The 14,273-nt window shown below is 31.1% G+C and overlaps 1 protein-coding gene and 1 pseudogene across 1 annotated transcript; both read left to right on the top strand.

Annotated features, from left to right (window-relative positions):
- The first annotated feature begins 4,789 nt into the window (after positions 1–4,789).
- Positions 4,790–5,295, top strand: LOC107637116 (uncharacterized; annotated as a pseudogene).
- A 3,100-nt stretch (positions 5,296–8,395) lies between these two features.
- On the top strand, positions 8,396–14,131 carry LOC107635024 (signal peptide peptidase-like 4). Its single transcript, XM_016338372.3, has 14 exons — positions 8,396–8,765; positions 9,921–10,079; positions 10,221–10,332; positions 10,561–10,680; positions 10,767–10,918; positions 11,064–11,246; positions 11,634–11,668; positions 11,806–11,968; positions 12,237–12,290; positions 12,489–12,581; positions 12,683–12,825; positions 12,954–13,024; positions 13,232–13,315; positions 13,480–14,131. Exons 1-14 carry the CDS (start codon positions 8,628–8,630, stop codon positions 13,581–13,583), a joined length of 1,611 nt encoding a protein of 536 aa, XP_016193858.1. The 5' UTR covers positions 8,396–8,627; the 3' UTR covers positions 13,584–14,131.
- Positions 14,132–14,273: the final 142 nt, after the last annotated feature.

Raw genomic sequence — 14,273 nt, 5'->3', positions numbered from 1 at the left:
CTCACAGAATGATGAGGTGGTTAGATGGAAACCACACTAGACTGATAAAATGTCGTTGTTTTATTTTTGGCATTTAAATACAATAAAAACTAACGTCGTTTAGGATAGTTTGAGGGGTTTAAATATGTACGTTAGAATTATTGTTCTATGTCTCTCACGAAATCTCTTCTTCTTCTCTTTATTTTCTTTAATGGTGCCATTTTGAAAGAGATTTTTTCTGGTGTTCTCTCTAAAAGAAAATAACCACACTGAAATTGTTTCATCTCTGTTCGAAGTGGTCTAAAAAGAAGCATTTTGATTGATACTGGTAACTAAAATAGAAAAAAAAAACTGAAATAGTCACTGGCTACTCTTCTATTATTTTTCTTGATCATAGATTTTTCTTTGTTTTTTTTTTTTTGCATTGTTAAGTCAATATCCATTCATTTATCTCTTTTTTGCATTTGTATTTTATGTGTGAGTTTGTGACTTTGTGTTAAGGTTTGCTTCCTGCGATGTTGTTTTATTTTTTATTTGTTTTTGTTCATTGTGATCATGATAGCTATTGTGGGAATATGCTAGAAATAGAAATAATTTTATATGTAGTTTATTAGTTTTTATGGTAGGTTGGGGTTTAAGTTAATTGTACGTTCTTAGTTTATGGTACCCTACTTTGGTTTTTTTATTTTTTGAAAATTATGATATTAATGATCAATTTTTATTTACATATGACTTTTGATTATTATTGTGTATTACCATGGGGATTCTTTATGACGAGTGTGAATGTGTCATTTCATACACTAGGGATTATATTTCAAAGATGTTTAGACTTAATCCAGACTTGCTAAATGTGTTCTTCATTAGAGACTACTACAAGTAGACTGAGTATGATAAGATAGAGCATTGTTGGTAGTTGGCTCCTAACAGATCATCGGAGACTAGTTTAAGAGAATTCAATTCTAATGTTGAGCTTCTGGAGATATGCTTCCATGCTGAAAGAAATAATGAGTTGGTGTATGTATACAATAGATGCATACAATGACACATATGTATTCCATATCAACCCTCTTTCTGGCTAGGTATTATGAAAAAAAAAATAATTTACAATAGACTACAAACACCCAAGTATAAGAAGATTGCAGGAGAACTAAAGAAAAAACGAGAAAAGGATGTTGATAAAAGTCCTACAGGAGACAAGAAGCAGAACACCACCAAGCTGAAGAAGACATAAAGAGGATTCTTGCCGCTATTATAGTGGTAAATGTCACAACAAGAGGAACTGCCTCCAAATAAGTTTGAAGATGAGGCTGCAGCAGCTGTTGCTGATGTTGCTTTTGGTGAAGCTGTTGCAAATCAGCTTTCAAGTGCTGCAAATAAAGTCCAAGATGAAGGCAATGCTACTGAGATTGAGCTTGATATGAGCCAACATATTATGTAAGAAAATAAACTCTCAACAGGAATTAAATATCGTTCTTTTAAAGTTCCTTTGTATTTCTCTTTCCATCCAATTGAATATTTTCCTATAACTGTTAATAGGGTGCAACAAATGTTGTGCACCTCTAGGCAAGGCCAACAACGCTTATCCCTAAATGAAGACAGTCTCGTATCAAAACTATTCTACCACCAACAACTACAACAGCTTCAATTACTCCACCAGCCACCACTGCTCCAGTTTTAAGTACGCCACTAGCCACCATTATTCTAGTTTTAAGTACTCAACTATTACTATTCTAGTTTTAAGTACTCCACCAACAACAAATGTTCTTATTGATTCAATGGTTGGTGCATCTGCAGCTATAACTTTAAGACCGAGCAGCTTCACGTGATTTGTACCAATTCTGATATTCAAGCCACTAAGAAAGTCCAAGAATTGAACTAACGCATCGAGATATTTTGGCTGACCTTTTGGTTTTAAATATTTACCTTTAGAGCTATTGAGTTCCATGTCTACGTTAGAGTATATATGTTCTGCTTCTTATTTAAATACTCTATGCGTGACATGTTTTTTGATGGTGTCTAGCTTGACACATATAAGTTTAAAAATACTTTTCATGGTGTGAATGTTATTAATAAATATTTTAGTTTTATTACTGTTCCTTAGCTTATTTTTAAATTACAAGTTAGCAATAACAATGATAAAATAGAACATTAATAATTTGTATTCATCTGTTCATAGAGTACAACAATCACAACCATCACATTTAGACTTTTCTATTACATAATATCTAAATTGAACTTCATCACTTCCATGCTACACGGATAACTATCACAATTACTAACATAATAACCAACAACAAACAGAATGCCACTTTTAGAGCCCAGACTTCAGATTTTAACCTTCTAATCTTTCAGACAAATTTTATTATCCATTCCTTTATTTCAAATTCAGGATCAGCTCTATCAATTATTTTTTCTTCATGCTGAACTTTGTCAGCCCGCATAAAAAGACCACACTACCTCTTACTAACACTTTACAACCACATTTCATGGCCATGGAGAAAAAATATTACATATTGAAAGAGCAACGAGATTAACTACATACATTAACAAAAATCACTTACATTGTTGTTTGGACAACCAAATGACCTCCCTAAATTTGTATCTGTTTTTAACCATTTGAGGACGGATTGGTGGCCACACCCACACCTCTCTGGAAGTCGTTCGTATATGCTTTTGGTGGTTCTCCTCTCATAGATTTTCTTAGAGTGTCGGATGTTGGAGCTACCAACAATGTTGTTGCCTCCATCCATCATCACCCTTTTGAAACACGCTTAACAACAGTCGAGAAGAAGAATAATGGCTTCTAATGGTGGACGCAATTTTCTGGAGCTCAAATTGAGATTAGGGTTATAAACTATTATAAAGACTAAATTGAGTTAAATAGTTATAATAGCCTCGTAATATAGCTATGGATTGTCTAGCTTGACTTTTGTCTAACCACATCATAACTCTGTTTACGAATATTTGTTGGAATATACCTCAAAGACGACCATAAATCAATATTGTTAAGACCAGGAATAAAATTGGGGCAATTGTAAGTTAAAAAATGAAATTGAAGTTTGACTGTAAATTTAGGAACCACTTTAAAATTTAACTTATCAAATAATTCATAAGTCATTATGATTTAAATTCTAAAGAAGAAACAATATAAATCCACTGTGATTCGTATTATGTTTTTTCATAAAAATTAGAATATAATAGCTATTATTGATTATAGAATATAACTATAAGAGAAAAGGACAAGACATTTTGTCCTGCGAACATTTTCGTCCCTGACCATTTGAGAATATTTTTAAGTCCCTCACTTCTTTAAAAGTTGGACGGATTAGTTCTTCCATGCAAAAGTCTCCGTCAGACCCAATGAAAAAGTCTGACGTGACTCCCGTTCTAATGACTTGGCCTTACAGGTGCACACATGGCATATAAGTGGAATGATAGTGTTATAAATTGGACAAATAAGTCCCTCCCCTTCAAAACTATGTCGTTTCGTGTGGCAGTCCTTTACATACACTTTCATCCCTTCTTACTAGCTGATATATGAAACGTTATTACTCTCTTCCCTTCCCTTTTCGCCAATACCCTCCATCCTTTGGTGTGGATCGCCAGTTATGTGGTGATTGATTTCTGACGCTACTATGGCTACTAGTTATGTTTGACATTTGAGTCCATTCAGATGTGGATACTTGTCAAACATATTTATTCACATTTCTGGTTATTAATTGGATTGAGCAATTGAGCTATTTTTAGTTCTCTTCCATCAACTTGATGTTCTTTATTTGAACAAGCTCCATAATCATACTCCAGTTTTGAATAGTGAATAATCTATGCGTAATTAGGCATTGTTGCTGTATGGAACTTTTCTACCTTTCTTGATGCTTTTTTGAGACAATTTGATTGAGTTCTTCTATTCCCTTGGTTGTTATGGATGTAGGATTAAGGAACGATTTTAAGTAGTCTTAATTAAATCCTGATTATGCTGAAAGCTCTCGTTCAATTATAGTGGAGTTATTTAAGCACAATGCTATAAGTATTGAATTCGTAGGCCATCATCTTGTTTGATTGTTATCTCTGTGATCAAACATAAAAATAACTGAACCATTCTATCTTGTATTTAGGAAAAAATTAATGCGAATTATAGTATTTAGCTCTTTTTTTAATGATAATTTTTAGGGAAGTTACTAATCAAATGAATGAGTGAGCCTATGATAAATTGTGTGTTGACCTATCACTCCCAAAAAAAGTCAGGAGGGGGTGTTGGTATTTTGGCAACTGACAGAGTGGCACATGATGATACTTATTGTGGTGTACTAAATAAATGCATGTATTAGGATCTTTCGCTATGGAAGAACATGGCCCCTTGCTTAAAAATGAATTAGAAAGGACTTTTTTTACATGTTTATTTTGTTATTTATAGTAAAATCAAAGAGAGGAAGACATGTATTATGAGCATATTTTATAGCTAATAGAATGTGTATCAGATGCATGAATTAGATTAATATTATTGATGTATTGTATATGATCATTGCTTAGCAAGATACGTATGTAATATTTACTTTTAATGTATGTTTGGTTTTCTATTCCTCCAACATGATTTAGTTTTGAGGGAAGATGTTATTGTGGTTAATGTTCTTTCTTTGTTTTTTTTTTCTCTCCCTAAAAATAACTTTTTTAGGTTTTACCTGCCTACACTACTTATGTGACTCTGTCTTATTGACTTTTTCAAATTGAATTTTTAGAGTTGACCACTAATGATCCTGTTGAAGTTCAAATAATCTGTTATGTCTGGTCATTTTACCTATTGTGATTGAGAATGTGGAACTTTGTTTCAAATTGTATTGCTGAAAATGTACGGCAGAAAAATGATTCCACAAAGCCAACTCATTTGCATTGGAATGTTCTGATGATGAGAATTCAGTTGTTAGGAGAGAAGAAGGGCTAGAATACCCAATATGCTGAGAATCTTTTAACATTGTTGAAAATGTGCCTTACGTATTGTGGTGTGGCCACACCCTTTGCAAAAATTGTATCCTGGGACTGCAATGGGCCATTGTGAAGTTTTCAACACTACCAATTCAACTTTCGCTCTTTATCTCCTACCCGTGGTGCAACTTATCTTTCCGTCTGGTTTATCAAGGGCGCAAGAACTAGTTTCTTCTTTGGATGGTTGAGAGCATGAATGGTGATAGAGGAAAATCGCACTCAAATTGTAATGGTGATAATCAACAACATTGGCCAATTAAAGGCAATTTAACCATAGAAAGCTATGTAAGCCATGAAAATGCCCGGAGGAGCCAAGTTCACTATCCATGTATGTAAAGGATTGTCACACGAAATGATGTAGTTTTGAGAGGAGGGACTTATTTATCAGTTTTCAAAACTACCATTCCACTTATATGCCACATGTGCACCCGTAAGGCCAGATCAATAGAGCGGGAGCCACGTCAGATTTTTTTTTGAGTCTGACGGAAGCATTTACACGGAGGGACTAATCCCTCAGTTTTCAAAACTACCATTCCACTTATATGCCACATGTGCACCCGTAAGGCCAGATCAATAGAGCGGGAGCCACGTCAGATTTTTTTTTGAGTCTGACGGAAGCATTTACACGGAGGGACTAATCCCTCCAACTTAAGGAGGCGAAGGACAAATGGTCAGAAACGAAAATGTCTGCGAAACAAAAGGTTATGGACCTATTTGTCCTTTTCTCTAACTATAATTAAAAAGGTATATTTAAAATGAATATTTAAGTTTCAAGTTATTGTATACCACAAGGTTTTTATGTATACACACACAAAAAATTATTTTTTAAATATAATAAATTAATTATACTATGTGTATATTAAAAATAATATTTTTTATAAATAAATAATTTAATTATTTTATTTATTGAAATATGTAATTTGTAACATATTTATCAATTTATATCGCATTGATTTATCTTATTTACAATGTAAACGAGTTGATTATAAATGTATGACGTTTAATTTAAAAAAATACAAATATCTCGTTTACCGTGTAAACGAGATATATTCACAATTATCTCGTTTATAGTGTATTGTTATAAAAAAATTACTATTAAAATGATAACAATTTAATTTTTATTTTTTAATTAATCTAATTTTTAAAAATTATATCTTAAGACGGTTACACTATGTATTTAAAATTAGTGATTTAAAATTTTTTCATTTAAAATTAATACATTATTTTTCTTAAAAACTAACCCATTTAAATTAGTACTCAAAATGAGTACATAAAAAATTAGATCGAATTGAATTGATTTAAATTTAGAAAAAAAAAAAAAGGTTGTACGTGTTCAGATTCCATAATAATAAAAAAAAAACACGATAATTAAATCATTTGGTACATGAGAGAATATATGTATATTTTTTAAAATTCTATATATCTCGTTTACTATGTAAATTAAATACATTCATAATTATTTTATTTATACGGTAAACAGGTTAAATTAATATAAATTAATTTAGTAAATAAGTTACAAATTATATATTTCGATAAATAAAATAATTAAATTATTTATTTATAAAAAAATCCCTTAAAAATAATCATCAAATAAAATATTTACACAAAATAAATATTAAAATATAAAATATATATTAAAAATTAATTAAATAATATATATTTATACATAAATACATTATCAAATTATGTTCATGTATAATAAAAAAAATACAACACTTTATTTTTTTTAAGTTATTTAGCATTCTTCATGTAAACATATATTAAAATTATATCTTTAAAACATATATTAAAATTATGTATATATTTAACGCAACGAGTTTAACATAATGAATAGAGTTAATTTAATTAATAAAGTAAACAATCAAATAATATAAACTATGAGATAATTCACTTTAATAATTTCATTGAAATTAAGTCAATTTAAGTATTTAACTATTTGCACTTGTTTGGATAAATTTAAAAAAAAAATCTTTTTTTAAGTTATTTTTTTTATTTTATAAAAAATTAAAAATAATTTTATATTTAAAGATTTTATAAAAAAAATATTTTTATTAACTTTTTTTATTAACTTAATAACCGCTAAACAAGTGCTTTAAGTTGTTTATTAGTACTTAACGTAAATCTTTTTAAGCAATCTCTCAATTTTAGACATTGTGGGTTGAAAAAGATTTTATGTTAAATTTGGTAACAAAACCATATATGTTATGAGTAATTAATTCATTTTATATGCTACTAGTCATTAACTCATTACAATTTCGTTATAGATACATTTTTTTATAATAGACACTAGGAAAATAATAATTGTACTCTAATTTTTTATAAAGTAACTCCAAGTATAGTTTCTTTGCTTTGTATAATTTTATGAATTTGTAGACAAAAAATGACATTATTAAAATAAGAGTGACATTATTTATTTTTTAGACACTATTTTAATAAGTATTTTTTTAATAATTAATATGTATTTTTTAATTAAAAATATTCGAAATATGTAATTAATTACAGGCGCGGGGCTACATACATAGAAAGGGGGTAATGACCCTTCTAATTTTAATTTTTTACATATAAATTATATGTAAATTTTAGTTTAGCCCTCATTAAAATTTTATTTTAGTCTTATTTTATTGTGTAAATATTTTTAATTTTCCTCTAATATTTCATCTAGTTCCACCTTTAATTAATTATAATAATAATATTTTTATATATTTAGTATACAAATAATAATTACTTAAATTCCTTGGAGGATCGAGATGCTTTTTTTTCATGAAATTGAGTGAAAAAGAATTGATGTTAGACTTAGAGGTGAGTTAGTGTGCTGGCTGAGGAGAAAGAAAGCATGAGTTTTATGAAGGGTGAACTCCACGCACACACAAAGTTCGTGGCCAACCCACCAAATCCAAAAGCGTGAATTAGCGAAAATTCTAGTTCAACGGTTATCACGCGGTGTTTTCTTCTAATTAAAAATAAAAAATTTATTTTCATAAAATTATGAATAATTATCTCTATTGATTACTAAAATTTTTAAAGTTGGATATTATTTTTTTGAAAATTTAATTTTAATGTATTTTTAATGTAAAAATTATTTTTTATATATATTTAATTACATAATTTATTATTAAAAAATAATTATAATTGTATATTATATAAAATATTTTATATTATTAATATATTAAAATTAATTTTTTTAAATATCAAAATATATAAAATAATTTTTGATAGTTAATTTTATTAGATAATATTATATTTTTTCAATTTGATTAAAAATAAAATATAAAAAATTTATAAAATTTTAAAATAATTATTTTAATTAAAAAATTAAATTAAAAAAATTATATTATCTAACAAAAATAAAATTAAAGATTATTTTGACATATTCTAAATTTTAAAAGATTAAAATATTTAATATTAAAAATTTGAGAAACTGATGTAAATTACTCTCAAAGTATAATTGAAAAACTTTGCATTTTGTAACAAAAACTGTTACCGTTCTCTCTCTCTTTCCACCACCCCAACCCCAATTCTTCATCTTTTGTATGCTGTACCTTCTCTTCCTCCATTTTCTCTCCAAAAATTAAACCTTTACCTTCCCCACAACAATCCCTTTTCTTCTCACTTCCTCAAATTTTGCACTTCTTATCTTCTTCTCTAAGCACCTTTGCTTCTCAACAACAATGGTTTCATTTTCAGTTGAAGGAACTGTGTGGTGCTGTGTGTTAATGGTTATTATAACTGTGAGTTTTGCTGGGGACATAGTACACCCTGATAATATTGCTCCCAAGAGACCTGGTTGTGATAACAACTTTGTTCTGGTACGATAATAATCAATTCAATTTTTTTTCTAATTTTGATGTTGATTGCTTGCTGAGCTGGTTCTGGAGGTGCCATTGTTACTTGCTTTTTACTTTTTTTTGGGGGATGATTGGGACTTGGGAATTGGAGGAACAAGGAAGGGGATTTTTATAACGGAGATGAAAATTCTGTTTTGTAAGTGTAATTTTTCACTACGGTTCTGGAGTTGGGTTTCATTAGAATTTATTTATTTTTTAGTAAAAAAATACTTTTTGATATTTAGTTGCTTTGAATTGCTTGGTGAGCTGGTTTACTAATGACATTTTTCTGGTTTTTTAATTTTTGAATTTTCTATCTTCGGTTGAATGGTTTGGAAATGGAGGAACATGGAAGAATTTGTAGAACTGATGGAAAATCCTTTTTTCCCCTTTTTTTTTAAATAGGAAAATTTGCTTCTTATTTATGAAAGATGAGGAGTTGTATTGGACTGATTTTTGTTTTTCTTCCTCTTAAACAAACGCTGTTTTGGCATTTCATTTCAGAATTGTGTTATGGGAAAAATGAGTTTCTCTGTTCTTCCTCTTTTTTTTTTTTTAATTATTTTTTTAATATAAGATATTATTGGAGGTCACTGTTTGTGTTTGTGGTGCCAGACATGAATGGTGGTGTGGCCTTTGCTCAATGGAATTGCTCCTTTTTCGGAGTTATTGGACACTGAGATGCTCAATCATGTTTTTAGATTACTTGTCGTATCAGGCTCTTGTTCTGTGATAGATGCTTCTTTCTGTCAATGACTCATTGTGTTTATCAAATTTTTTTCAATTGGGAAAAAAGATCAAAAACTTGTTTGTATTAAATTATATCTTTTGGAATTATTCTTATTTTTTGAAAAAAATATCTTAATTAGACCTTTCTTAATCTTTTTTAATTTAAATAAAGACAACATAAGCTAATTCAAACACACACTAAGACTGGAGTGATTCGATTCGGGTTGATTTTTAGTTGAAATTTTAGCTCAGAACAGGATGATGTTAAGAAGCCGAGTGATAAAATAATAAAATTTTAAAAATCAATGTGCAATTGTTTTGGTTTTTAGTGCTATTTTCTTTGAGAGTATTGATAGGTATAAGTGTAAATGAGTATTTTCTTTAACAATTTTGACTAATTTCTCTTAGGTTAAAGTCCCAACTTGGATTAATGGTGTGGAGAACTGTGAGTATGTTGGTGTTGGTGCAAGATTTGGCCCTACATTGGAATCTAAAGAAAAACATGCCACCCATACTAGAGTCGCCATTGCGGACCCTCCTGATTGTTGTAGCAAGCCGAAGAATAAGGTATCCTAATTTATGCCATAGAATTTTCTGAAGGCAACTTTTCTCTGCATTTTGAAGCATATATATCCGGTATACATTTAAAGCTTCAAAACTATTTTAGAATATGAATTTGTAATCCGGAGTGCCTTGCGATTTTGTTAGCTCACTGGCGAGATCATTTTGGTGCACCGAGGACAATGTAGTTTCACAACCAAGGCAAATATAGCTGAAGAAGCTGGTGCTTCAGCGATCCTCATTATAAATAATCGGACAGGTGTTTGCATGTAACTTGCTAAAAATTCTTTTTGGATCTCGGTTTCTTTCATTTTGTTTCTTCGTTATGGTTTCAAAATTAGAGGAGATCCTGTGGATTCTAGCATTTGGAAATGTTAAATAAACAATTTTTGTTCATTATTTGTTTGCTTGAGTAAACACAGATGTCGCAATAAAGGGTTATACTATATTTCGTTTTAAGCAACTGTTCTATGTCTCTACTGTGCAGAACTTTTCAAGATGGTTTGTGAAGAGAATGAAACTGATATTGATATTGGAATTCCTGCTGTGATGCTTCCACAAGATGCTGGTGAAAACATTAAAAGTCATATACAAAACAAATCGATAGGTATGTTTCACATAGGTAAAGTTAAAATGGCTATTTTGGTACCTATCTGGTTTTGTGTCTTACATGATATACATTGCACTCTTAAGTGTCTGTGCAGTTATACTCTCCGCTGCGCCCATTAGTTGATGTAGCGGAAGTGTTTTTATGGCTTATGGCTGTTGGTACCATTCTCTGTGCTTCTTATTGGTCTGCCTGGACAACCAGAGAGGCTGCTGTTGAGCGGGAGAAGCTATTAAAGGTTACTTGGTTCCTTTTCATGCCAATTTTATATATATATGCTATTATTTTTTGTTCTAATTTTGCTCCTTCGGAAGAAAGTTTTCTTCTCATACTTAAAAAGGCATCAATCCAGCTGTTGATACATAGTCATGTTTAACTTGCAGGATGCTTCGGATGAATATTTGAATACTGAGAATGCTGGTTCTACTGGTTATGTAGAAATCAGTACCATGGCAGCAATTTCTTTTGTTGTGATCGCTTCTTGTTTCTTGCTTATGCTTTACAAATTAATGGCATCCTGGTTTATTGAAGTTCTGGTGGTTCTATTTTGCATTGGTGGTGTTGAGGTGCGTTATTCTTTTCCAGACTTTGTTCCAGTTTATTACGATCACTCCCTCACGCTTCCTTTTCGTGTAGATTAGTATTAGTAATCCATTATTGATCATTTCATAGTAACGAGTTTCCTTTAAACTTTTAGGTACAAACATTTTTCTAACTGTCCAACTCTTCACAGTTCACATATGTGGCTGATGATTATGTTGATTGCTATCTTCTTTTTTCATTAGTAAATGTCGTAGATAGGGTTTGTTAACGCAAACATTAAGTAACTAGTTAAGGAATCAAAACATAAGCATTTTTTATCTTATAAATCTAAGAAGCATGTAGTCTGTCCTTTTGACAAAACTCTTGTTGATTTAGCAGAGAGGTCATTATATTTTTTCATGTGATTTCAGGGACTGCAAACTTGCTTGGTGGCTCTGTTATCATGGTAAGTCTTCTACACTTGTAGGTCGATTTGGCAATTGATTTGTAGGGTTATGTGAGAATGAGGCACTGCCATGTTAAGTTTGTTGCTGCTTAGTGCCATAGTTTATTGATATGGAATTGACAACCAAACATTTATAGTTTCAGATGGTTTCAACGTGCTGGGCAAACATTTGTAAAAATACCCTTCTTTGGAGCTGTCTCATATTTGACGCTTGCTATGACTCCCTTCTGCATAGTATTTGCCGTGCTTTGGGGAGTTTTTCGACACGTATCTTTTGCATGGATTGGACAAGATATTCTTGTAAGAAAAGTTGTGTTCTTTTTGCTTTCAATATATATAGTTATCGTACTATTTCTGATTAAAATATAAAAAATTAATGAGAATCCTCTTCCTGGTATGGAATTGAGAACACTAACCACTAGTCTTGCAGCATATCATTTTTGTTTGATAGTTTTTGCTAACAAGTGCCCTTACAAAATTTTGAAGTTTGCATTGTTCTCAATTTAACATTACAAGACAAATTGATAACATAGTTACCTTTCTCTTCTTTTTTGTTTATGTCATTCAGGGAATTGCATTGATAATTACGGTTCTTCAGATTGTCCGCATACCAAATCTCAAGGTAATTTATACTTTGTTATTTTTTCACCATTTCTGATTTCTAAAAGGCTTCTTTTGCAAACCCTTATACTTTGCTTTTTGATGATATTCTTTTATTCTAAGCATAAGAAGGAAACATTAATGCCGCATCTTCATAAGTACAGTACTGAACTCTTATTACGAATGAAGACTCTGACATCTATACTTATTTCTGTATAAGGTTGGAACTGTTCTTCTTAGTTGCGCCTTCCTATATGACATCTTCTGGGTGTTTGTCTCTAAGTGGTGGTTCCATGAGAGCGTAATGATAGTGGTGAGTGTTCCCTTCTGTTTCATTCTCTACTATGCTTGATTTTGGTCTCATAAACATGATGCGTTTCTTCCACTTAATGAAACATTTTCACTTTTTTACAGGTAGCTCGAGGCGATAGGAGTGGAGAAGATGGTATCCCCATGCTGCTTAAAATACCGCGTCTGTTTGATCCTTGGGGTGGTTACAGCATAATTGGTTTTGGGGACATAATCTTACCAGGGCTTCTAGTCGCATTTTCACTAAGGTTGAAATGAAAGTCATATATATTCGTCTTCCCTAGTTGAAACACTTTAATCACTACATAAATGAAGAGAATCCCTTGTCTCATTTTAATGGTTCCTAGACTTAATTATTGTACCGATAAATTTACAGGTATGATTGGTTGGCAAAGAGGAACCTTCGGTCTGGATACTTCGTGTGGGCAATGAGTGCTTACGGTTTAGGTATGCTATTTCTATGTTTGATTCTTGGTATGACTTTAGTTGGTAGGATGTGTCAAGGGTAATTTTCCATAAAAACTTTCGGACTTTATTTACTTTGTTACAAAATTGAGCCGGCTCACTTTCGGACCAGAATTAGGATGTGGATGAGAATTGAGATCACTGTTTGCTTGGTGTCTTTACATCATTCCCTTGAACTTTGAACTGCAGGTCTCCTTATTACATATGTTGCTTTGAACTTGATGGATGGGCATGGTCAACCAGCATTGCTTTATATCGTCCCGTTTACTCTTGGTTAGTACAATTGTTATTTCAACATGTTCGGGTGGCTGCCGAAGGCACCTTCGAGAACTAATGCTAAACTTTATGCATGTTTCTTACTACGAGTTGTCATCGGTTATTCCGTGATTTACAAAAACTTGTATTGTTTTTAAAACCTTGGTTTTCTTCAAATACAGGCACATTTTTGTCATTGGGAAAGAAGAGAGGTGAACTCAATCTTTTATGGACAAGAGGGGAACCAGAAATGCCTTGCCCTCATAACCAAGAGTCTCAACAATGAACGAAGTGATAATAGGGATAGTAGTATAGTGTACCATATGTGTTAGTTTAATAGGAGACTGATAGAAACTCTAGGAGACTATGTAAACATTTGGAACTGTCATAACAAAAATTTCAACCAAATCATGTTATTAGCATGTACTTATAGTTATATCAACAGCTAAAACTTTAAGATACTATTACTTTTGTTAGATTAGATTTTTTATTTTATTTTTTTCTTAGATAGAAGATGGTATGAGATAAGAAGTAAGAAGATTTAAGAGCTTCCTCTTTGGCAATTGTTTTTTGCCTTAGGAACATAGTGTTCTTTTGTAATTATCTTCTGCAAGTTTGCTTATATGAGGGTGTGGCCAAAAATGATGTCTTTGTCAAGCAAATGGCAATAAGGCAAGAGACATCACAGACAACTCTCAATGAAGGGGCCCGGCAGAGGATGGTGACAAGGGAAAAAGAAAAAGAAAAAGAAGACGAAAATAAAAACTGTTGTATGAAGATGAAAGACTATGGTTATGTTACTTATAACTAAAATTGAAATTAAAGTTGGATAAATTTCATTTTCCAAGTATATTCTGTGATGAAATATCATTAATGTAGGCTTGGCTCGTGTCTCTTGTTTTACTCATTTAAGTTATTTTCTTCCTCTATTTCTTCCAAGATCCCAAGTCACCCTTTAGTGAACTTGTCCTACTCA

Source organism: Arachis ipaensis, chromosome B4 (genome assembly GCF_059453495.1).
Source record: "Arachis ipaensis isolate K30076 ecotype BB chromosome B4, ASM5945349v1, whole genome shotgun sequence".
In the NCBI taxonomy this organism is placed as follows: domain Eukaryota; kingdom Viridiplantae; phylum Streptophyta; class Magnoliopsida; order Fabales; family Fabaceae; genus Arachis; species Arachis ipaensis.
This window is presented reverse-complemented; position numbering and strand designations above follow the sequence as displayed.